The sequence below is a fragment of the Gadus morhua genome, chromosome 20, assembly GCF_902167405.1.
Source record: "Gadus morhua chromosome 20, gadMor3.0, whole genome shotgun sequence".
Taxonomy (NCBI): domain Eukaryota; kingdom Metazoa; phylum Chordata; class Actinopteri; order Gadiformes; family Gadidae; genus Gadus; species Gadus morhua.
In genome coordinates, this window is record NC_044067.1 from 16,479,480 (window position 1) to 16,505,573 (window position 26,094).

The following is a 26,094-nucleotide window of genomic DNA, read 5'->3' on the forward strand; positions in this document are numbered from 1 at the left end:
CTACATGGTACATGTGGACTGTTTTTGATGATTCTTTCGGATTTTTTTCTTTGCTGTATTGTAGGGCCATTACTTTATTACCATAGTATTATACTATAGTAAACGTCCCCCAATTGTCTATGAACCGGTGACACGTCCACACCTACTGACTGGTCTGTTTTGTGGTAAACAGTATATACGTGATACACTTCAGTGATATAGGCTTGTTGTCTGGGTGTTAATGTGTTTCAGACACTACATGAGGACCAGCAACACCCACATCTTTATACATATACACACACACACACACACACACACACACACACACACACACACACACACACACACACACACACACACACACACACACACACACACACACACACACACACACACACACACACACACACACACACACACACCCACCCACCCACCCACCTGTGGGCTCAACACATACAGGAACACAGACATAAAGCTTGCACTCGCACATATGCAAGGACAGGCACACGTGTGTACAAGGGTACACATTAAGACAGACTATCACACATACACATTAGAACACGTGTCGACACACCCGCCAGCTGCTCCTGTGTGTGGGTGTGTGTCTAAAATAGGAGGCCACTAGTAGTGACCCGGACAGCTGTCCACTGTCGTCAGCGGCGAACGCACGACACTAACTCACTCAACCTCTCGTGATTTCTCTCACTCTTAACCTCTTATCCCTGATCGCTCTTTTCCTCTTTCACTCTTTCTTCTCTCTCCGTCTATTGTGATGCAGATTCACCAAAATCTCTCCCTCTTCTCTCTCTTCTCCCCTCTCTATATACATTCATATTTTCTCCCCGTCTGTCTGTCCCGCTCTCTCTGTGGGTCTCTCTCCTATTGCTGTGTATTTGCGTTCAGAGCAGCCTGACTAATGAGATGCTCTGTGCAACACTGTCATGTGACTCACACACCGTGCATGTGAGAGTGCACGCAATGTATGCGTGTGTCTGTTTCTAAATGATGGTTTATTTTCGAGTTGGGTGAGGGAGAATGTGAAGTATATTTTGCAGGGGTAATAGAGTGTGTGTGTGTGTTTGTGTTTGTGTGTGTGTGTGTACAACACATTTTGTAGGGGGTGTGTGTAAAGTACATTTTGTAGGGTGTGTGTTTAGTGTGTAATATATTTTGCGGGGTTAGAATGTGTGTATGTGTAATGCATTTTTGCAGGGTTAGCGTGCGTGTGTGTGTGTGTGTGTGTGTGTGTGTGTGCGTGTGTGTGTATGTGTAATACATTTTGCAGGGGAATGAGTCACAGCCGCCAGAGAGCTGTAGGAGGGATTATACAGCTCATCAGACCTGTGTGTGTGTGTGTGTGTGTGTGTGTGTGTGTGTGTGTGTGTGTGTGTGTGTGTGTGTATGTGCATGCATCAGTATGTGTATTTGGGAGACAGAGAAAGTGTGTGTGTGTATGCATGTCAGTTTGTGTGTATGAAAGAAACACTGCGTGTAATCTGTATATACATGTATGTATATGTATATGTATATGTATATATATGTGTGTTTGTGTGTATATATGTATGTGTACACAACAAGTACTAAACTGTGATGCCATATGTATTATCTGCCCTCTATCCAGCTCATGCTGCTTAAGTGAGCAGTGACAGCACAAAGAACACCAGTAGATACAGCAGCAGCAAGAGACGTTGCAGTGGTAGTCGTAATATTGTGGTCAATTGTAGTATTTTATAGAGCAGTAGTGGTAGGGAGCACATCACCACCGGTGAGGTGAAGGGCAAAAGGGCTGGATACAACTTAAAAGAAGGAGGTGCCCACACACTCCTGTATCTCCCATATGTTTAATGGTGCTGCAACGTTTCGACCCGGCTGGGTCTTCCTCAGGCAAATGGCGTTCAAAAGTGGCTCAAGCATATACATAGAGCACAGATATGGTCAGCTGACCATGCATCAGCTGAACTCATTTTAACTAATTGACAAACTCCTGATAGACCTAAATAGCACACAGCAGTGTGCGTGCACCTCATTATTTTAAAATAATAATAAATAGATACGATTGTACCACAATATTAGTTGGATATTACTATTCTATGTGCTCATTCAGCTGACATCTTTATCCAAAAGACGTCCAGTGAATGCAGAAGGGATTATAAGGGAGTAGATAGATGGTCATGCAACCTAACCTTTACTCTGTCCTGCCCGCCTTGTAACGGCAATATTATACCAGCGGGTACAATATTGCAAATAGAATTAGAGACAAGCGATAAAGGTTGTAATGCTTATTTTGGTTTTGAGTGGGAACTAGAATACACTGCAGACCTCCTGGGTTCATCAGGGGAAGGTCAGGGGGGGGAGCTGGTGTCTTAGCTGAAGATAATGGGTTCTGATTGGAAGTGGCGTAGGGTTACCCCTCAGGATTAAGCAGGCCATGCTAACAAAATTAGCCTCCACGGTGTGGCCTAACATCACAGCACAAATAGCACTGTTTAATGACCCACATTGCACGCACACGTGTTTTTATTTTTGTCAGAGCGAACCAGTTAACCAGTTATAGCTTTTGTGGTTTAATTTGCGAACACACACACACACACACGCGCAGGCACACGCACACATGATGGAAAAACACCTACATCCAAACTGTACCCCGAGTCCCTGTTGTTTTTCCGTAAAGTGGCAGTGAACTAACCCCTGTGTGTGTGTGTGTGTGTGTGTGTGTGTGTCTGTGTGTGTCTGTGTCTGTGTGTACGCGTGTCTTTCTTTCTTAGGTTGAAAATCGTGAAGATCTCCTTTAAGTGCAAACAGTTCTTTGTCCAGCTGAGAAGAGAGCCGGTATGTAACAGTCCCAATCACACCATGATGACGATGTTATTGACATTAACAAGAGCTGACCGACCCGTCTCCGTTACGTCTGCAGAGCGAGACGCGGGAGACGCTGCTGGGCTTCAACATGGTGAACTACCGGGCCTGTAAGAACCTGTGGAAGGCCTGCGTGGAGCACCACACCTTCTTCAGGCTGGACCGCCCCGTTCCCCCCCAGAAGAACTTCTTTACCCACTACTTCACCCTTGGCTCCAAGTTCAGATACTGGTAGGAACACACACACACACACACACACACACACACACACACACACACACACACACACACACACACACACACACACACACACACACACACACACACACACACACACACACACTGGGACAGTGATTCCCATGTATGTCTCCACAGAGGCAATCATCAACCAAAAAATGGATTTATATCTTTTTAGTGATGTTGATGTCAAGTCTAAATGATCACTGGCCATGCTATGTTGTATTTTATGTGATGATATGGCATTAGCTCATGGATGGCTTCAGACTCAATATAGGAAGGACCCTAACAACTGACTTAATAATAGAAAGTACATATTTCATTGTGTACAACAGAAGCACAAGTACCATGAAGCCCAGACCGTGGGATGGCTACAAATTGCAGACTGAAAACTGTATCTGCGCTCGCAAGAATGCCAACAAACATGTGGCTCGTGTGCACGGTGGCTTGCTATCTTGTTGTGTTCCGCCATTGTGTAAGGCTATGGAATGCATGAACCGCAGCTCTGCTGGAATCAGGGCTCACGCTGAACTCCCTCTCTGGTGACATATCCCGGCAGCACCCACGCACATTGGCACCGCGCACGCAGACATCAGCACTGTTTATGCGTGCTTCAAGTTGTGTGTGTGTGTGTGTACCAAACACGTACATATAAGCAACACCGCTGGAGACTTTTACTCACGCATGAACATGCGCGCGCGCACACACACACACACACACACGTACACACACGTACACACGTACGTACACACACACACGTACATACACACGTACACACGTACAGCCCTACTCGTACAGCCCTACTCGTACACGCACACACGCGCGTACAAAAACACCTAGTGGTGTGTGAGGACATTCAACACACAGAACAATATGGACATGTTATGTGCAACTTTTGATTTGTTGCTTTTTGGGAGGTGGTGACAGATGTTATGTTGTGGGCGTGGCTTAAGAGGCAGAGCATTTGAATCAAAACAACCATCAACCTTCAACCACGGGTCGCTCTCTTCAGCGCAGTGTTGACACCGCCTCGCGACAGCTCTGCTCCGCGGAGACAAAAGAGGAAGAAAAAGGAAATACCTTTTAAGTATTTTACCTTTTTTCTCGCTCTGGGCCAAGAGCAAGGGATCAGGCGGGAGTCTAGAGGGCTTGTGATGTATTATTTAACCGTGGCGGCGGGGGAGCTGTGATGTCACTCCCTCCCACCACAGCCAGGGCTCGCCCCTGAGCGGTGGACCAGCGCGGCTCTGAGGACGAGCGCTAAAGGCACCGCTCCCCGCTTCCTGTTCTTTCTTTCGTTTTGTCAGTCCTTTTCAACTTTTAAAATCGGATTCTATTCACACACTGGTTTGCTTCTCTGGCCAATGTGCCAAGGCCGATGTGTTTCAAATGTTGCCGTTGTTTTCAAGGACACAGGATAATAGCCTGGCTGTTGTGCGGCTTATGGTTGTGGTTATGACAGTTGGGAAAGAGGAGAACTTTTACACTTTTTCGAGACACAAAAATATAATAATGTATTCTGTGATTCAAATGATCCAAGGGGGCTCTCTGACGTTTCCGAAGGCATTCAAGGTGAAGGGGAGGGAAGAGCCATCTTACTATTTCATTAATCATTCAGCACAGATAAGGAGCAGCTAGTGGGGTAGATCTAGGGTGTTGGTCCCATCGTTGCTTAAGAATGCCGTCAGGTGGGCTGTGCAGTAAACCTTGGGGATCACAGTACGCCTGGCTGGGAGTCGACCTAAAACACCCTAACCACTGCACTATCCTGTCCCAGTGTCTCACCTCTTTTGAACCTTCCTAATCAATCAACTCCTTCAAGGATGTTTGGATTGTCAGTGTATTTCATCTGTGGATTGTTACAAACTGATTTGTCCCTTTCGTTCTCTCTGTCTCTCTTTCTGTCTCTGTGTCTCTGTCTCCATCTCTCTCTTTCTGTCTATCTTTCTGTCACCGTCTCTCTTTCTGTATCTCTCTCTCTCTCTCTCTCTCTCTCTCTCTCTCTCTCTCTCTCTCTCTCTCTCTCTCTCTCTCTCTCTCTCTCTCTCTCTCTCTCTCTCTCTCTCTCTCTCTCTCTCTTTCTCTCTCTCTGTGTCTATCTTTCTGTCTCTTTGCAGTGGTCGGACAGAGGTACAGTCTGTCCAGTATGGGAAGGAGAAGGGCATCAAAGACCGGGTCTTTGCCAGGTAAATGCCACCTGATTATGTCTAGACAGCGCTTGATTCTATCCATTGGACACTTCACTTCAGACACACGATTAAATCGCCAATGATATACAGTATTCTCAATATAATTTAGCCCGTACTGTCAATAATGATAACAACGATCGTTTTGCTGTCTATATTTTCTTCTACTATTCATTCTTTTTGATTTGTAACTCTTTAATATATATATTCAAACTCTTTAATATATACTCTGATATAGTATAAAGTAATCTTATCTTATTTCATGTTAAGTGTCTGGATTTAACCACATTATTTGGATCATAGATTGAATTTCTTACCTGCCCCTGGCAGGTCTCCTAGCAAGCCATTGGCTAGGAAGCTTGTGGACGGGACTGACTGGGAGTCGGTGAGCAGAACCAGCCTATCAGATGAGAGATTGGAGACCCAGAGCCTGCCCACTCGTTCCCCGCCTGGAACGCCCATCCAGTGAGTCTGATGGATCATTATTATAGTAGATATTCATATTTAATTACTTGACTTCCTCGACTAAGCTGTGGGGAGACGCTGCATGTACTGAATTAAAAAACCCAGCGTCCTAATCAAGTAAACGATAATATATGGTAACCGTCACCAGAGATTTACCGTTTCAGTTCAGTTAACCTAACATAACATATTTGCCCTGTGTGTGTGTGTGCGTGTGCGTGTGTGTGTGTGCGTGTGCGCGTGCGTGCGTGCATTGGCCCAGCAGGAACTCTCTGTTCGTGCAGGAGGGCACTCGTATGCGCCCCTCGTCGGTGGGCCACCTGGTGGACCACGTCATCCACGCCTCGCCCAGCCTGCCCGTCTTCTCGTCCAATCACAAGTCTGCCTCGTCCACGCAGGCCAACAGCATCAGCCTCGACTCCACCCCGTACGTTTGCCACACGAGTGGCTTAGCTTAGCTTAGCTCAGTTAAGGGTAGCGTAGCGTGCGTCGGCTGCAGGTCCAGACGCAGTCACCACCCAGACGTTTAGCGGTTTAGCTTTTACGGCCGAGTTCTTTTACGGTCTCTTAAAGAGCATGCAAAAGCTGTTGGTTGTATTTAGTTTTCCATATGGCTTCTCCAGCTCTTTTATTAATCCCTTGTTTTCTGGCTACTGGTCTAAACCTTCCAGGGTCTCAGTTGTGACTCACTAAACTAGATAAAGACACTCTGGTGGCCCTGTGGTGAATTTCCACTAATAAAGAAACCTTCCTCGTAAATGAGGTCTTTCTCTCTTGCTCTCTGTCTCTCCTCTCACTCTGTGTGTGTGTGTCTCTTCCTCAACCTCTCTCATTCTCTAGCTCTATTTGTGCTTTTTCTCTCTCTCCCTCTCTTCTACCGCTCTTTATCTCTTCACTCCTATCTCTCTCTCTCTCTCTCTCGCTGCCTGTTGTCTGTCTCTTGCTCTCTCTCAAACCACATACCCTAACCCTCCCATCCTTTTAATTACCCTTGTTGAATTGATCAGCTTTAGTGCCACTGTCTGACTGTGTCTCTGCATGTCTGTGTGTGTGTCTGGGATAGCTTTAGTCTTTAATTGCCTGTCTGTGGTTTTAGCCAGTAGTTCACACCCTCTCCCTGCACCGTTTAACAAGCTTGTATGGAAAGATGAACTCTTTGAAAAGCGGGCCAGTAAAATGTGTTTACTGTGCGTAGCAGAGACGGGGCTTATATGACCGGGCTGGGCCAACACTTAGTGTGTCGGGGTGTATTTCTGTTTACAACCCCCACCCCCCCACAGATCGCAAATAAGCTGTTATAGATTAGCAAAGACTACTTCACAATAAAAAGGTAGGATGTTTAGTTTGAAGAAGAGCTAGGATGTGCTTTTCCTTTTCGCCTGGGTGTTTTCCTTAGTGCATCAGTGCGTGTGTCTGTGAGAGAGGGAGCGGTAGAGGGAAAGGAGGGTACGGAGGATCGCTTTGTGAGCTGACCTATGGGAAGAGGGGGGAAACGAGGACACAGGGCAGGAAGAGAGGGCCGAGTCGCGGTTTCACGAAACATTTGTGCTTCCGAGATTCGGGGGTGGGGGGGTAAATAAAGTGCTCCTACAGCGTCCGTGTAGGCCCAACACTCGACCGGTCGACCATCAATGTTTCATACGGTGTTCAGACGCATAAATGTGAGGAGCGGCAGACCCTCTGGAAGAAATGTATCTGTGATCCAGCTATCGAACAAATATGCTATTAGTTTTCTGTGTGTTTATTGAAAGTTTGTGCAAACGCTTCACAAAACGAATGCACCACAACAAAGACAGGCATCACAGAGTGATAGCGCTTTGAAGGTAAAACAAGCGAGAAAGGAAGGAAATGATCTTCATAGACGCCGTTATTCATCAATTATCCATTCGTTGTTAGAATAACTAACAAGGCAAGAGTGTTCACAAGAACTGATAGCCGTCCTACCTCAGTCCTGCGTGAGACATTGTGCGTGTGTGTCCCAGCCCGTGGGCCAGACGGGGATGTAGAAGCATACAATATTAAAGGCTGTGTGTGTTGCTTGACTAGGGAGGCTGGCGGGGGCAATCCCGGCCAGACAGCAGGTCTATCCTGCTGAGATCTACCCTTCGACTGAAACCTGACCTCCCTGTGACCCACAATAAACCCTTAAGAGAGTGTGTGTGTGTGTGTGTGTGTGTGTGTGTGTGTGTGTGTGTGTGTGTGTGTGTGTGTGTGTGTGTGTGTGTGTGTGTGTGTGTGTCAGACACAAAGTGGCACCAGCAGTCGCAACCCAAACAAAGACGATGTGCTTTGACTGATGCCCAAACCCCCTGCAGAGTGAAGATACACACACATACACACGTTCTGAATGTGTGGCGAGTGGGGAAACCAGCTTTGTTTAGCCCTTACCCTACTCTGGAGCTCAATGCGTCTCGAGAAACACATTACCATCCACCCGCTATTTCTCTGCTTCTCTTTCACTTTTTCTTTTTGTCTATTTTGTTTTCTTATCAGTCCATCTTCTCTATTTCCTCACTTCTTAGCGTCACAGCTAGCTCCACGGAGCTATAGCATTACTGCTACGAGGGAGCGCTAGTAATTAATCTAGTAATACAGCTAGCCCTCAGTGTGTATAGTGTTCCCACACGTTTGAAGGATATATTTGTAAGTAATCGAAAGTAACTGTTATCCAACTGCGTTCGCCCGTCCGCCCGGCAGGTCTCCCGAGGGCGTGGACGGCCTTCCCCCTGCTCTGCCCCCAAAGCAGCTGAGCAGGAAGACCCTGAGCCAGATCATCCAGGCCCACTCCCAGCAGAGCCTGCTGGACAACCACCTCAACGAGATGTACGACGTGCCAGTCAACACCGACAAGACCACGGTCAGTCCCCACTTCACACACATACTGTCGTTATCAAGACCAAACCTCCCCCACTTGATTTTTGAAAGGCGTCTCCATAATGTCGTGCCGATCTTGTGCAGTGCGTTGACAGATTCAGGATTTTTGAGTTCCGCGCAAGATGTTGTTGTCATGGTGCGGTGTGGTGTGGCGTGGATTGAGAGACTGGTCCTAGTAATCGCGCCCCCCCGCATTTCTAGTGCAAAGAGTCAGTGTTGCTCCGTGTCAGCATGGGGTAGAGAGAGCTGTATGTGTGCGTGTCGTGTTATTGTGTGGGGGGGATCACGTAATCACGCTGTGCAACTCCTCCCCCAGCTGAACGGAGTGGTTCCCCATGACAACCTGGTGCTCATCAAGATCAAGCCCGACGAGCACGGACGCTTCGGCTTCAACGTCAAGGTCAGCGGCAGGCTGCTTCCATTGATTACATATATAAATATAACATATGTTTTTGTGTATGATTGTACTGCGGTTCTGTCCATTGTGCTACTCTTCAGTCACGATGTGGCACAGAGCGTTCTTCATTTTCTTCTGCTTTTTTGTGATAAACATTGTGGTTGTCATTGAACTTTCTTTTGTTTTATCTCCCTGTCCCTCCTCTCCCCTCTTATTTTCTTCCCCTCCTCCGTCCAGGGTGGAGCAGACCAGAAGATGCCAATCATCGTGTCAAGAGTTGCTCCTGGCACATCAGTGTGTACACTACACACACACACACATGCTCACGCTCACACTCACAGCTCATAACACCTGTGTGTATTCAGGTAACACCCATTAATGAACACGAGTCCAAACAAATAACTCAAACGCTACTTTGTTGCTTCAAATAATTGTGGACATTTTGATCTGATGTGGCACTGAGGCAATGTGTTTTTAAGACTGAGCTTTTTGAGCATGCTTCTCTTGACCATTGCCCCCCCTTTTTTGAGAATTTCTGCCTAAAAACATGCCTCAATATGTGCGTTTATCACTCCATCTGTGCAAATTTCCACTGTGTTGTTTAGAATTCTAAACACAAAAGCCCTCTCCCTCTCTCTCTCTCTGATCCTCCCTCTCTCCTCTCTCTCTCTCCCATCCTCCCTCCCTCCCCTCGCTCCCCTCTCTCCAGGCTGACCTCTGTGTGCCACGCCTTAACGAGGGCGACCAGGTGGTCCTTATTAACGGGCGGGACATCTCGGACCACACCCACGACCAGGTGGTCATGTTCATCAAGGCCAGCTGTGAGAGCCACTCCGGCGAGCTCATCCTATTGGTCAGGCCAAACGGTTGGTGGCCCAGACATTTGAACTGATTTATTATTTATCGAAGTTATTCATGTTATGCATACACACATGCACAAACTGACATTCATCTTCACATTTAGATTTCTTACGGGATTTCAATGAGTTAATTTAATACACAAATTCAATCCTATCATAAATAATTTACATGCCTCTTTTTCTTATTCACGTAGATCATAAAACTTTGAATAAAAGCGCCTCATTGAAATTGATTGATAAATGTCTACGTTATAGTGTTTTTAAAAAGACCAAACATGGATTCCCTGTTTACTTGTAGGCCTGTTTGTTTGCATGCCGGTCTTGGCCTCTCCAATATGGCAACTGATGTATCGCAGCAACTGGCCAAAACAGTCAATGCTGCCTTTATGTATACATCTCAATGTTTGAACGGCGTCAAAACCTTCTTAGACCCCGCCCACGACAGGTCTCCATCACTCACAGACTCCACCCAGTTCCTCTCTCTACTGGCCCTCGGCTCTAGATTGTAAAACATACATTTTATTATTTTATTTTCATTCTTTCACTACTTTCCTTCTAACTTTCCTCTTTCTCTCCTTCTTTTTTTCTTTCCTTCCTTCAGTATTTTGGTAATTCACTCTTTCTTTCACTATTACAATCTTTGTTTCCGTCGCTCTTTCCCTTTTTCACGCTTTCATTTCAATGGTCAGGGAGTTTCTTCAGGTTTACGTTTATTAATTTAGAGACTTGGAGGTCATAGCCTAAAATCAATAGTGGAGCACTTCTGCAAAGTGTATACGTCATCTGGTCGAGTTGTATTTTCTTCCATTTCATCAGTTTAAAGTGGATAGACCATAAAGTAGTATGGATTATTTTTGTATGTATATACATGAGCTCCCTAATAACTCATAACAAGTTTCACAGGTAGTTTCTAAATCTCTCTGGGCTCTGAGTTATACGGCTGTTAAAATCCCACGAGACGTACTTCAGTCTTACTTCCCTCTCCGGTACTGTGCGCTGAGCGGATGGGAAACCAGGGAAATGTCGGAGGATAAACGATGTGTTCAGCGGGTCACAGATTTTAATGCTCGCTTTTTAACTGGGTCATTCAGAGGTGTGGGCAATTTATCCTGTCATGCAGACCAGCACACATGTGACATGCCATATGCACATATAAGCATTTTTAGTACTGCAATATGCATGGTGGTTTTTATTATAAAGTAGTTTGAGCTGACATAATTAAACTATGAATATATTTCAGCCCACTGACAGAAAGAAATCCTCAGGGCATTTTGTGATTCAGCCTTTCTTGGTGGGAAATGGAAAAATTAAAAATGGAAGGCAGCTAACCTACATACAACACTGCCACATATTTCACACACACACACACACACACACACACACACACACACACACACACACACACACACACACACACACACACACACACACACACACACACACACACACACACACACACACACACACACACACACAGTCAGAGCTCTATCATTTACCGGAAAACTTAAGGACTCCATTACCGTGCTTTCACGTTTTTTTCCACTTTATTTATTTTCATTTTGTGTGCACACTTTAATCCAAAGTCAACAAGGCATGGGTAAGGGGTTAGCAGCTTGGATTCAAACCCAAGATCAAGCCCAATCAGCAGAGAGGGTGACAGGTTCTCGTGTGTGTGTCTCACAGCGATCTACGACGTGGTGGAGGAGAAGGCGGACTCAGAGCCAGACTTCCAGTACATCCCTGAGAAGTCGGCCCTGGACCCGGGGCAGACGGACCAGCACGCCTGGAGGGACTCCATGGTGGCCCTGAAGGAAGGCCTGATCAGCGGAGCCCTGCTGGCTCAGTTTGATGTAAGAGTAGAACTTAAGTGATTAACTAACAAGTTAACCAACATAATTCATCCCTGAAAGAACGCTTTGGCAGCGAAGCCAAGCTGGCACACTTCAATGTAGACAAGACTAGACTACCCCTTTGAATGTGTTAGTTAACTAGTTGCTTCGTTTAGTAGTTGGTCAATCTCTGCTTCGCAAGTAGAACCATACTGAGACAGTTTGACTTTTGACTTTTCACAATTTGAAGATTGTGATATCATCGTACTGGAAAAGGAAAAATGTCCACCCATCTGCCATTTTTCCATAATTATATCGGACTGGAGCCGATAAATACCTGCTACTGGTGCAGAGCCATTGGTCCCTGGACTGAATGCCGATTGTAACATTTTATTGTAAAGACAACGGCTGATGTTAGTGGGTGTTGGTGGGTTTTTGGTCCAGTGGAAATGGGGCTTTAGATAGCTTGCTATTTTGTCATTTAGTAAGTTCATCTTTTTGTGAACATGTGTTCTCTGACTGACCCGGCCGGTAAGTTATGGAGCAGTCTAGAACACTGACACACACACACACACACACACACACACACACACACACACACACACACACACACACACACACACACACACACACACACACACACACACACACACACACACACACACACACACACACACACACACACACAGCTTCTGCTGGTCTCTGTGTGACAGCGTGACAGGAGAGACAGAGATCTGTCACATGATTTCCTTCTCCACATTCCTGCCACTTCCTGTCGTTTATCAGACCCACTTAACCACTTCCTGTTTGAACATCCCTCTGGATTCTTAGTGCAGAGGAATGTTAAGCTGACATACACACATACATACTCACACTAGACATGCACACGCACACTCTCTAAACACTCAAACACAGAACGGGGGTGACGCCTCATAAAAAACCTGCACGCATGTGGCTAACCATTTACAGTGACAAGTTCAAGCACACATACGCAAATACAAGCGCTCTCCTATCATCACATGTTTGCATAATTGATACTGTATATTGGCACATGGCAACAATATATATAGCGCTGCAAGGGCAATGTATGACATGTACGCGTTCGCACCATGTTACAGCAGCTGAGCACCACCTACATGCACATACAAATAGGATTATGTACGTTGTGATCTGTTCTTGTGCATTTGAAGTAGAGTCAAATGGTGCATATTTCAAACTGATTCGGATGACTGTTTAGAGATTTGAGAATCACAAATTGTTTCCTATAGCATCTCTTAAAGAGTATAGCACTTAGTCAGATAAAACATTTCAAACGGTATTGGGTGTGTATAAGTATTTTAGCAGACGTGTGTATAGTATTCACTACAATTCAATGCAACTTTCGTTTATACCATGGTCTGGGGGAATACTCGATTCTGTCGATTCCTGATATACGGACACCTGCTAAGTAGTTCCAGTCAAATTATCTGTTCAGCTTTAGGGCTGGTAAATTGTGAAAAATGAATTAAACTGTAATCAGACAACGCGGTTATATTTTATAGACCCTAGAGTATCTGTGGCTTAAAGGCTGGGATGAATTTCAAATTATTAATATGTGCAATGCATAACGTTAGCTCTCTGGCTCATAGCCGAGCGGACTACCTCACGTTGCCAAGTCGTAGCTAAGGTCCATCCTATTTACTGGAGGAGTGAGCAACGTTTCCGTTGCATAAGAACCTAACGGGAGGGTAATGATAATGAATGGTATTCATTTATTTTCTTCGGCAAGTGACGATGGTATAAGCGGGATAATGCCCTTCGAGGTGTCCATTATCAGGAATGAATTGCCTCCGCGAAGACCATTAATTCTTGATAATGGACACCTCGTCTGGCATTATCCCTTACTTAGACTTTCTTCTCTTCTGTGAATGATCTGGGTTGAAATGAGGGAAAATGGATGACTACAAAAATAAATCTGTTCATGACATTGTTAACAAATTCTTTTAATGTGTTTCTCTCTGCAGCAACTGTACCGGAAAAGGCCCGGGATGACCATGTTGTGTGCCAAATTACCTCAGAACGTCTCCAAGAACCGCTACAGAGACATCTCCCCCTGTACGTAGTCACCCCCTAGAATAACTGTTTTATACTGACTACAGAGACATCTCTCTACTGTAGATGGTCGCCCCCAACCAACTAACATGCAGTCTAGACTCTGTCGTAGACTTCTATTATATACTGTCTTCACTAGACATCTCTTCATTTTGCATAGTCCCAAGCACACTAATATATTGTCTAGACTGTATAGTTGACCTCTTCTGTATACTGTCTTCACTAGACATCTCTTTATGTACTTTGTCCCTCCCGTAGACACTAATATACTGTCTAGATTGTATAGTAGACAGTTTAGTATACTGTCTTGTCTAGAAATATCTATACTAGAAATAATATACTACGGTAGTCATGATGCATTTCTATGTATTTACATTATTGGTATGGAGAGGTGTGTGACCTTATGTTGCTTATTGCGGTCTATATACAATATATTTATATCAATCTCTCTCTCATACTTTTTATATCCGTCTGTAGACGATGCCACGCGGGTCATTCTGAAAAGCACAGATGACTACATCAATGCAAATTACATCAACGTGAGTCTCTTTCTCCTTCTCTTTCTCTGTCTCTCTCCTGTCTCTGTCTCTCTCCTGGATGTTGTTATCACTATCATGGTTGCTAAATCATGGGTTTTAATTGTTTCTATTAAAGGGAGTCATTAATTCAGGTGACTATGCGGTTTAAGGTGTTTTTGCACAGTGATGATGACTTAATCACACCTTCAGCTCCCTTTGTCATTTCCTCCACTTGCATTGTTTATTAATGTATTATTCCTTTTTATAGACAAACCTTTCTATGCAGAAGATTCACTTCTGGTGAAATGTTTACAGATAAGAGTTTGCACTGATGATTCCTTGATCCATTATTGGGGTAGTTTCCACTTAATAACGTCCATTGGTTTGTGTTTATAAATAAGCTGACATGCTTCCCTACTCAGCTGCCACACACGAGGGGTGCCAGTGAATCATTGGGGAAACAGTTGAGTCTAGAGGACGAGTGTTACCGGGCAACAAACAAACAGACACAGAGCCGCTAAGATGCTACTGGAAAGCCAGTGGCATGCTCATTTTCCTAGCCCGTGTGTTGCGCAGTTCGCTAGCGAAATAAGTGCCTGAGCCTAATGACTTGGAAATACACTATCACCAAAAATGCACAATGACAATGTTCGGGAGACGGGCGCATCGGTAGAGGAAGCGGAGTCCGACGTGTCAGATCTTTGTCCTTATTTGGCCAATTGTTGATTTCCAACGCACAGCAACTGAGATTCTCAGTGGCCATCGTCAAGGCAACAAAGTGTGTGCGTGACTGGAGATGGCAGATATGTGTACACTGTAACGTGTGTGAATGTGTGTGTATAATCCCTCTCTGGCCAGCTTCGACAGGTCTTTGGTCTGTCCTGTCTGTGTGTTTATTGTTAGGCGTTCACGTGATAAGGATGAGTTGGAGTCTTGTCTAGATAGCTGCTTTTATATGCATTATGTGGCATGTAAACAAGCCTATATGAAACCACAGTGTTGTCTTTTATTTGAAGTGGGACAGAGGGTTGGGGAATTGCCTCAGTCCAGTGCAATGTCCATCTGGCTGCTTTTTTTAAATATCTTTCCTCTTTCTTTCTCACTGTCTATTTTTTTTCTTCCTCTTTTAATTCAAATCAAAGCACGTACAATGTTTAAGAAGTAACGTTTAACCCTTGAGTATAAAGTGCTTCACACATGACCAATGATAATATTTATACACAAAAACGAACTAAATAAAGGACGCAAAGTAGATATGGAAGTTCTCTCTCTCTCTCTCTCTCTCTCTCTCCCTCTCTCCCTCTCTCCCTCTCTCCCTCCCTCCCTCCCTCCATGTCTAACCCCATATCTCTGCCTACAGATGGAGATCCCCGCCTCCAGCCTGATCAACCGCTACATCGCGTGCCAGGGCCCGCTGCCCAACACCTGCCCTGACTTCTGGCAGATGAGCTGGGAGCAGGGCTCCTCCATGGTGGTCATGCTGACCACCCAGGTGGAGCGAGGCCGGGTACGCAGCAGGCAGCAGGGCTGGTTGTGGGAGAGGGAGGGGGTCGGTGTGGTCATGGTGTCGGGAAGCCCAGCCGAAGGGGCCTTGGTTCCCACAATGTCCGCCACCTAACATGTAGACGTCCTGGATGAGAAAGAGGCCCCGAACCATTTCCCTTTTCATTAAGGACATCTTTCTGAATTCACGGTCACTCTGGAGCAATTGATTAACTTTCACATTACAAATGGTTTTTTTAAGTGCCACCATGATTTTTAATAGAGGGTTGCCCTTTGAGTGAACTGCCACCAGTGAATTAATTGTATCTAAATTAAATAAAAACCGGGCTCCCTACAAATGCATTTGTCCCGAGTGTGTACAGAAATGACTAGTTTCTAATTATTACATTATAATAGATCAGAAAAAAGTATCTTCTTGAGAGATAGTGTATTTATTTGATGTATTATCTGTGGTTCCATCTGTCATGCAGGTGAAATGCCACCAGTACTGGCCCAACCCGGGGAACAGCGCCACCTACGGGGGCTTCTCGGTCACGTGCCACACAGAGGAGGGCAACGCTGCTTTCCTGGTCCGAGAGATGACCCTCACACACACTCAGGTAGCACACACAGACACACACACACACACACTCTCTCAGGTAACACGCACACACTCTCAGGTAACACACACACATTCCCGGGTAACATAAGCACACTCTCAGGTAACCCACACACACATACAGATACAAAGCAAAAATTTCACAAAGAAATGTCAAGCCTGTGTGCCACACACACACACACACACACACAAACAGTGCTCTCCATGCACGTGACATAATGCACTGTGACAGGCGACGCGCGAAGGAAGTGACACGTGTGATGGAACAGGAAGTAGAGAAAAGGATAGAAGAGAAGGATCAGTGAAGAAAATTATATGAGATGAGAGCGGAGCGAGGGAGTCGCGGGACAGGAGGGGGGGGGGGGGTAGGGATGAGCTGTTCCGGCCCCGAGGAGGTGCGTTGCCACAGCAACCGGTGTGGGCTGTTCTTTTCCTGGCTCCCTGATTCCGCATGCAGGACAAGCACCAGGCTCCTGTTTCGAGAGAGAGAGAGAGAGAGAGAGAGAGAGAGAGAGAGAGAGAGAGAGAGAGAGAGAGAGAGAGAGAGAGAGAGAGAGAGAGAGAGAGAGAGAGAGAGAGAGAGAGAGAGAGAGAGAGAGAGAGAGAGAGAGAGAGAGAGAGAGAGAGAGAGAGAGAGAGAGAGAGAGAGAGAGAGAGAGAGACTGTTAAGGGGGCCCACCAGGTAGAGGTCACTCCTTACTGCCAAGAGCCGGGTTCGATTCCTGCCTGTGGTCAATTGCATTGTCCTCCCTTCTCTCTCCCATTTCTTCCTGTCTAACTCACTCTATCTTCATGAAGCTATTTGTGTTTATTAAGAGAGTAAAGGGTGGTTTATACTTAATTGGATGTGACAGGTGTAATCATAATAAGACAATTAAGTGAGGGTTATACTTAATGAGATGCTACATGTATGATCATAATAATAAAAGAGTTAAGTGAGGGAATTTGTCGTGTTACTTCATCTTGGTGGTGGTTAGTGAGGTCCCCCCTTCACTGTAAAAAGCGTCTTTGAGTGTCTAGAAAAGCGCTATATAAATTCAATCCATTATTATACTTAGCACTCACTGTCATTGACACACGCGCCCTGGTAAGAACACACGCACACATCGCAGCGACACAGTCGCCCAGGTAAAACGTCATGTTTTTAAACATAGGGAAGAGACCATTTTCTGACCTCGAAAAGCAACGGCAGGTCGTTCATTTTGTCATATAAAAAACGTTAATTTCAAACATCGCGCCGACAAGTGACATGACCTTAAAGAGACAGTGTCCCTATAACACAACGAAAATAACACGGTATGCTGAATTATGTCAATAGAGTCTACCAGAAGTCTACACTTTGTTGCTCAAATGTAATATTACCCTCCTCCTTGAGCTTCCCGAGATGTCTTTACACTTTGTTGCTCAAACTTAATATTACTCTTCTTCTTAAGCCTCCCGAAATATCTTGCGATATTGTTATCCCCCTTCCCCCCTGCAGACTGTTTTAGTTTTCTTATGTTTTGTGTCTATGCCAGGGGTCACCAACCTTTTTGAACCTGAGAGCTACTTCATGGGTACTGAGTCATACGAAGGGCACCCAGTTTGATACTCTTCTGAAATAACAAATTTGCTCAGTTTGCCTTTAGTTATATATTATTAATATTGATTAATGATACTCATCTATGTGAAGACACTGATCATGTTAATGATTTCTCCCAATAATTATCGACAATGACTTAAGAAAGGTGGGAAAGAGTTGTTCAAGAATGAGCTGTGCTATTTCAGAACAGGCCTGCGGGCCCCTCATATAGTCTTTGCGGGCGTCCTGGTGCCCGCGGGCACTGTGTTGGTGATCCCTGGTCTATGCTATGTGTGACTGTAGTCTACTGCTGCCTGTCTTGGCCAGGACACTGGAAGAGTTGTTTAATCTCAATGATGATTTTTATTTTCAACCAACCAACAGTAGTTGCCTTGCATTTTTCAGCCCTGAATAACAGTAAAAGCTATTTAATAATTGATTTGCTTGCATAGTATACTACACTTTCTATTGAACAATTGTTAACTGTTAATTATAACTAGAGGTTTGTGGAGGAAAACTGTAGTCATAATAATAAGAGAGTTAAGTGAGTGTTATACCTAATGAGATGCGACATGGCTAAAGGCCCAGAGGTTCATGTGTGTGTTCTCCGTCCCATGTGACCTTTAAAACACACGTCTCCACAGAGGGAGCCAATTACGATCACCCTCCGCCTGTGTCCGTTGCTGTGGAGATAGATGTGTTTCCATGGTGACGCCAGTAGGGAATGTTTAATAGGAAGAAGATTTTCGAGTCTTGCCTAATGCAGTGTGTGTGTGTGTGTGTGTGTGTTTTTGTGGGTGTTTGTATGTGTGTATCTCTGGGTTTGTGTGTTTCCCTGTTGTGTGTGTGTGTGTGTGTGTGTGTGTGTGTGTGTGTGTGTGTGTGTACGTGTACCCCTTTTGTGTGTGGTATCAGAGTGAGCAGGAGAGGGAGCTCACCCAGATCCAGTACGTGGCGTGGCCCGACCACGGCGTTCCCGATGACTCCACGGACTTCCTGGACTTTGTGGCGCTGGTCCGCAGCAAGCGGGCCGGACGGGACCAGCCCATGGTGGTCCACTGCAGGTGTGTGTTTGTGTGTGTGCGCTTGCTGTTGTTGCATTTACAAAGCTGGAATTTGTCGTGTTACTTCATCAAACGTAGATATATCTTTAATTATTATGTTACGAGATTGTTTTCATGGAGATCCCGACACAGTGTTGTCATTTGGGGATGATTAAGAAATAATTGATGTTGTGGAACTATTTAAAACGTCTCCCCTATTTGCCTTATTTCTCCCTCTCTCTCATCTCCTTCTCTCTCTTTACATCTTGATCTCTCCCTCTGTCTCTCTCCCCTTCCTCCCTCTCAGTGCTGGGATAGGTCGCACGGGGGTGCTGGTAACCATGGAGACAGCGTTGTGTCTGATGGAGTACGGTCAGCCGGTCCACCCGCTGGACATCGTGAGGACCATGAGGGACCAGCGGGCCATGATGATCCAGACCCCAGTACGTATGCACGCATGTGGGCATGCACAGGGACGCACACACACTCATTCCCTCATTCATTCTTTCAATTATACACATATACATATACAGCCCCCTGCTGTTTCCTGCAGTTCTTTGGACAACAACATATTCAAACTGTGTTTCTAAATGCTTTTTATTTCATTTTCCATCGCTCTATCTCGACTCACCTCCTATATCTCTATGTTCTTCCTTTTCACCTCGCTCTCTCGCTCTCTCGCTCGCTCTCGCTCTCTGTCTCTGTCTCTGTCTCTCTGTCTCTCTGTCTCACTCTCTCACTCTCTCACTGTGTCTCTCTGTCTCTCTCTCTGTCTCTCTGTCTCTCTCTCTCTCTCTCTCTCTCTCTCTCTCTCTCGATAGAGCCAGTATCGTTTCGTGTGCGAGGCCATCCTGAAGGTGTTCGAGGAGGGGCTGGTCTCCCCCGTCAAGGCGGGACTCTTCCAGCCGAGGGAGAGGGAAGCGGAGGAGGAGCGGGGCGGCCAGGAGCTGGAGGCGGGGAACGACGGAGGGGAGGCTGGGCTGGAGGAGGACGAGGAGATGGACATGGACGGGGGTCTGGACCAGGACGATGATGACGAGGATGACGACGAGGATGATGATGATGAGGATGATGATGATGACGATGAGGATGATGATGACGACGATGTGGAGGTTTTGGACGTGGGACGGGTGGTGGAGGAGGAGGAAGAGGAGGAAGAGGAGCTTGAGGAGCCCAGCGTTGCCAGCGCGACGAGTGTGACCAGCGAGGCCAGCTTGAACCCTGAACCCCAACCCCAATCTGAACCTGACCCCGTCGACCCATGACCCTTTGACCTTTGGCAGAGGGGGAGTGGGAAACGAGGCTTGGGGGGCGGGAGGGTTGCACGAGGAAGTGGCCGGAGGATTGAACAAAAAGCACTGTTGCACTTTACGCCGATTTAGAGAAAAAGAACAAAAAAAGAGAGAAAACGGAAACGACAGATAAAAAATGAGCAAGCGACCAGAGCAAAGGAGGAGAAGAAACGCGAACCAGATCTGGTGGAGGAGTAGAATCCCAGCCGTGTTGAATAGGTACCATTAGGGACGCTGTGTGTTCTGGGTAAACTAAACAATTAAAAAAAGAAAGAGAGGAAAACATTGAGAGAGAGAGAGGAGACGATAAACTGTAGTGGGGTGTCGCTGTAGTGCCATACGTATCAAGGGGAGGGGCGCCAACACTTTAGATAGAGGTTGTTTTATTCTACTTTCCTTTCTTTTGTACCGGCCTCTTCCCTCCTCTCGGTCAGAAGGTGTCTTCTTTTTCGTTTCTTATTTTACATTTTACTCCTCGTCCTTCTGGCTGATAGAGAATGAACTGTGTTTTGCTTCTTTTTTTTTTTTAAAGAGTATTTATTGTGTTTTATGTTGGTGTCCGAGCTTGTTCCCCAAACACGACAAGTTGTCCGTTTTTGTTAGTGCGAGTCTAGCTCCCCTGGTGAAATCATAGCTGTTAAAAATCGTAGTGTGATTCCTTAACTCCCCAACTCTTAATTTCCTTTTTTAATCCTTCGTAACTAAAAGAAAAAGAAAAGACAGTGGTTTTTAATTTATTGTTCTTGATTTGATGCTTTGCTCTGCTTTCTCCGCCAACCCCCCCGGATGGTCAGCGAGACGGAGAGAAGCACTTAGGGTCTCATCTTGTTCCCCCCCCCTACCCCTCCCCCGCCTTGTACGCTTTGTGTGAGAGCACACACACGCACACAAATAAAACACATGCACATACAGACGGAAAGGCAGAATACACACATCACACATACAAACACTCACTCATAGCCACACACACACACTCATAGCCACAAACACACAAACACACACACACACACGTATGGATACAAACACATGCACACAAATACACACACGCGTACGTATGTATAAAAATACACACAAATACACACGTTTATCTCTGTCCATTTCCGTTGGCTATTGAATAAAACCGGTTTCTAAGCTTCAGGTCATCCGTCTGTCCAGGACACCCGTCTGTCCGGGCAGCGCCTGTAGTCAGGGGCGACCGCGGTAGCAATGTCATTACAGAGAAAGTTCCCAACTTCAACAACCAGTATATCTTCTATACACCAACAACGCCAAGAGGGTGGGGTTTAAAATTCGGTTGGTGTCCTTAGTTTACCCCAGCAATCTCTGTGTCCCAGAGAGTAAATTAATATGCTGAAACGCGATGCTTCAAAACCAGTATCAGGGCAATAAGTGCGTATAAGCGTGTTTTAAAAACTCCTTAAGCTATCTCCTGGCATTCCCCTGTTCCCCAACCAGTCCCGAGTGCGTCCGAACCAGCAGCAGCGTTTACCCAGTCTGACCATTAAAGCGGTACGTTAATAACTCATCATGATTTTAATTCATATTTTTCAATTAAATGTATTTTATCCATCAAAGATAATGTAATCAGGGGAGATCGACTGATGAGGGTGTGTTTTGTGAGAGCGACTGGCAGTTTAAAATGCTGCCGTCCCTTGATTCAAATATTTGAATTATTTAATTTTAAATACTGACTGAGCTTCGGGTACTCTTCTCATTATTGACTTTAGTGCGTGCTTACATCCTCCTGGATAAGCCTACTGCGTGCGTGTCTTTGTGTGGCTGTTGTATGTGCTCCTCGGCTGCCCTGTGTCTCCCCTCATCATCGTCATCATCATTGCTGGTGTTCAGTGACGTGTCTTATTTCCATGCGTCTTATCTCCAGTGTGATACTGATTTTCCATTAGCGTTTTCTTTGAGAAACGGGCGAATCCGCCACCCGTGTGCGCTGGTTCCTATCCCATAGGACCCCGGTCCCATAGGACCCCCCTCCCGCCACATAGCCCGGCGGTTCGAGCTATACCTGAGCTGATGGAAAAGCTGCATGGGGTCAACCGACCGATCCTACCCGCGCCCGCACTGCAGGGTTCTCGCTAGTCACACATGAGCACCCTCAAACTCTTCCTGATATCAGAGAGAGAGAGAGAGAGAGAGACCCCCCTCCCTCCCTCCCTCCCTCCCTCCCTCCCTCCCTGTGTGTCAGCCCCCCTATACAGCCAATCATCTCTTAAGGCCACTCAGACACAAACCCATCTGCCTCACCTTCACATGAGTTCTTCCCAAGGCCTCCATGTTGGATCCAGTTACACAGATCCAACACTCTGCTTCAGTCTGCAGAGTTGGAAGGCAACAGTAAACGCATAAGACAACACATCTCATTGTTAACATGAGGGCCTACAGGGGCTATTTTTTTCTTTTTGAATGCTTGATTGGTTGATTGATTTGTGGTGTTGTTTTTGTTTTTTACAATTGAACAAGAGTATTTTAAGCTTGAATCGCTCCGACAAATGAATCATCAAAAAGGTTAAATCAAGTCAATCTTCAAGGATTATTTTAATTCTGGTATTTTTTTGGTTGTGCTTTTTAATTTGCAGTTTAAGCCAGAAGAACAGGTTTTTATAACTGGATGAAACTTAAAAAAAACTAAACTTTGAGACTGCCATCCTGTTATCCTGAGGTGATGATGTTAAAAATAATCACAAGACATTCAACCTTTTTCCCAAGAGGAATGACAGGAATCATGACTCGAGACAGGAAGTATACAGCAACATTGAAAAGTTTTTGTTGTTTTTTTCCCTTTATGTGAAAATCTGAGTTGGGGGCGTATCTTAAGATTTCATGTTCACAAATGTCCAGCAATGAGCGTTCTCATAATGTTCCAAGTGTTGTGTTTCCCAACATAGAGGGTACTGGTGCGTGTGCGTTTAGGGTACTGGTTAGCGGTCGCCTAAAGGGGAGGGCGAGAGGGGTTAGCTGAATGGTATTTTTGTAACGAATAAGAAAAAAATAAATGAGACGCATTCTAGCTAACTAGAGAAAGGACGGCACTTTGCAGAAAACGGTAGTGCTACTGAAAAATAAGTCTGAGACCGAAAAAGGGTCCTCTTCGATCAGTTGTCTTTTTTTATTTATCGTTTTATTTTTTTGTTTTTGTTTTAAAAAAAATAAAATAAAGACACCTGTAGGGAACAAGAAACAAATAGAGAACTCCTAACTTCACCGTGCCACTTGTTTATTTTGTGTAAATAATACTAGACCTTGTAAATACAATGTTGTATATGAAAAATATTTAAAATAAAAGGGAAAATCATTTGTGAGTTGAAACTGTTGTTTTTTTCTTCCGTTTTAGACTGGTTTATTTTTGTTTACATTAACTTTACTTTGTGGATCATTATAACGTGACACAATATGGTGTACTGAGATGATGGCTTGACTCAATCTATAACAACAAATACAAGCTGACACCGGACTACTGTATGGTACTTGCCAATTGTTTCCTAGAAATGTGGATATCTCCTAGGTTTCCTGGGACTCTGTAAGCAAGCTTGTCACCAAGCACAGAGACCTGGGTTCAGTTCACCTTGCTTGTCCACATTGTGAAAGTGAGGTTATGCAGAGAGTTTAGTTAATTGAGTCTGAGGAACAATCTCCTGTAGGCAAAAGTCCTGGGAGTTAAATATGAATTGCAGTGGGGGAGGAAAAGGTCTGAAGGTCATGTTGGAGCCCAATAATTCTGGAAGCGTCTTCATATGCATATCTTGCAGTGATATTCCAGAAACAACTTTAAATACTTCATACTGTAATTATATTTATACATCTTAATGGGTGTAATTTATCCATGACTGCAAAAACTAAATTAACTGGAATGCACTGGTAACGACGCCTCCATATACATCAGGTTTCACCAGAGGGGGGCACTACTGTTGAATGAACATGTCAGCCATTAAGGTTTACCTTCAAGTTTTCTGAAATTTATATTGGAAAACAAACTTTTTATTTGTTCAACATAAGTTAAGAATTTGCTAAGCGTCATTAATTAATTGAATTAGTTATCTCAACAACTTACTGCAAATTCCATCAGAAAACATTTTCATATACAATTATTACAACTTAATTTAATGAATTGTGTTAGGACAGAAAATACCAAGAATTGGTTGTGAGGTTATTTAAATTATTAACTAATTAACATTTTAGACATCCAATAATAAAATATAAATGTAGATACCCAAAAATGCGAATAAGAATTGATATGCCTGAAAAGTTTTTCAAATATTATACAAATTATTTGGTTATAATAATTTCATTTAATACAAAAATTGCTAACGTTTCGTCACGTTTTCGTCAAGTTAAAGTGACGTCACATCCGGAAGGATATCTCGGCCCCTCCCACTGTTGTGTTGGGACCCTGACGTCAGATCCGGAGGGGGACCCTAGGCTCCTCCCACTGTTGTTGGGACCTGCACAGAGAAATATCCAGAGAGGAGCAGCGGCGGCGGCGAGGGGATAAAAACAACTTACTCCTCAATATGGGATTGTAAAGGTCGATGATTGATCCTCGGACGATGCAAGAGGACGGGTCCTCACTGTGAAGCCCCCCGGAGTCTCTTTTAAGTTTTGTAAGTAGGCCTATTATTTATTTTAGGGATTTGGAGGAATCTACAAGTGTCTGATGGCGGAGCAAGTGTCCGTTTGTTTCATCCTGCAGTTGTGGATGCTTGTGTGTGTGCGCTTGTATATATTAGGGATACATTAATAATATCATTTCTAACATCTCTAATGTGTCAAACAAATGTGTTTCGTAGTATTATATGCTGCGTGTTTCTCAATGAAACTAAAGCGGCGCTTTGCAGATCAACTCGACCTGTTGCACACCGCTGAGCCTCTGGGGGCCGTCTCCTCGTAGTGCTAACCACACAGGGAAATGGGATGGATTTTGGCTACATGTTTAAAATGTTTGCATTTGACTCTTTACTTATAATTTCTCCTGTTATTAATTTTAAGGCTGGTCTGGCAAGGTAAATGTTTATTTTCCATCCCATTTGGGCTCCTTTTTAATCGAATTGAATATTTAACTTTTAGTGATGCAAATATGAGAACAGTGACCTTATTATTAGTTTATATTGGTCTCAGAAACGACCTTCATGTCCATAAGGCCTGCAAGGCAAGGCAAATTTATTTATATAGCACTTTTCATACACGAGGCAGACTCAAAGTGCTTCACATATAAACATTGTGATACAATAAAATAATAGATAAAAGTAAAAGTAAAAGAAAACATATGCAAAGAAATGGGTAAAATAGAAAGTTAAAAAGGCATTTTAGTTTTAAAATAAAAAATAAAGGCAAAGTTAAAAGCTTAAAAGCTTTAAAAGGTAAAAGCTTTTTAGAAAGTGCAATGTATTTAAGATTTAGCAGAAAGCTAGCAAACATAAATGTCTACAGTCTTGTTTTAAAGGTGCTCAGAGTTGGGGCAAGTCTTAAATCCTCTGGGAGTTTATTCCAGTTATTTGTTGCATAGTAACTAAATCCTGCTTTCCCATGTTTCGTGTTTACTCTGGGGATAATTAACAGATTGGTCTCAGAGGATCTTAGTGGTCTAGAAGGCTTATGTGGTGGAAGCATATCAGTTAAATATTTTGCGCCTAAACCATGTAGGGATTTATAGGTTAGCAACATGATTTTAAAATCAATTCTCTGACCTACAGGAAGCCAATGTAACGACTTCAGAATTGGTGTAATATGTTAAAAAATGTTGGTCTTTGTTAGAACTCTAGCAGCAGCATTTTGAACAAGCTGAAGCTTCCTCAGAGT

General features: G+C 44.6%; 2 protein-coding genes across 7 annotated transcripts in view; both read left to right on the forward strand.

Moving 5' to 3' along the window:
• ptpn4a (protein tyrosine phosphatase non-receptor type 4a) overlaps positions 1 to 23,607 on the forward strand; it is a 67,824-nt gene extending 44,217 nt beyond the window's left edge. Inside the window, exons 11-27 of one of the 4 annotated variants that reach the window (XM_030342901.1) lie at positions 2,745 to 2,808; positions 2,894 to 3,066; positions 5,190 to 5,258; positions 5,589 to 5,723; positions 5,983 to 6,147; positions 8,418 to 8,577; positions 8,911 to 8,994; positions 9,229 to 9,285; positions 9,701 to 9,857; positions 11,535 to 11,701; positions 13,684 to 13,774; positions 14,249 to 14,310; positions 15,650 to 15,796; positions 16,263 to 16,391; positions 18,867 to 19,015; positions 19,302 to 19,437; positions 19,816 to 23,607. In XM_030342901.1, the coding sequence (XP_030198761.1) occupies positions 2,745 to 2,808; positions 2,894 to 3,066; positions 5,190 to 5,258; positions 5,589 to 5,723; positions 5,983 to 6,147; positions 8,418 to 8,577; positions 8,911 to 8,994; positions 9,229 to 9,285; positions 9,701 to 9,857; positions 11,535 to 11,701; positions 13,684 to 13,774; positions 14,249 to 14,310; positions 15,650 to 15,796; positions 16,263 to 16,391; positions 18,867 to 19,015; positions 19,302 to 19,437; positions 19,816 to 20,259 (2,389 nt within the window). In that variant the 3' untranslated portion in view covers positions 20,260 to 23,607. The remainder of the gene's footprint in view (positions 1 to 2,744; positions 2,809 to 2,893; positions 3,067 to 5,189; positions 5,259 to 5,588; positions 5,724 to 5,982; positions 6,148 to 8,417; positions 8,578 to 8,910; positions 8,995 to 9,228; positions 9,286 to 9,700; positions 9,858 to 11,534; positions 11,702 to 13,683; positions 13,775 to 14,248; positions 14,311 to 15,649; positions 15,797 to 16,262; positions 16,392 to 18,866; positions 19,016 to 19,301; positions 19,438 to 19,815) is intronic. The other 3 variants (XM_030342902.1, XM_030342903.1, XM_030342904.1) reach the window with 3 other exon arrangements.
• A 1,112-nt stretch (positions 23,608 to 24,719) lies between these two features.
• The window catches only part of epb41l5 (erythrocyte membrane protein band 4.1 like 5), a 37,202-nt gene continuing 35,827 nt past the window's right edge, over positions 24,720 to 26,094 (forward strand). For all 3 annotated transcript variants that reach the window (XM_030343247.1, XM_030343248.1, XM_030343249.1), the window contains exon 1: positions 24,720 to 24,899. The gene's annotated coding sequence lies outside the window, so the exon portion shown is untranslated. The remainder of the gene's footprint in view (positions 24,900 to 26,094) is intronic.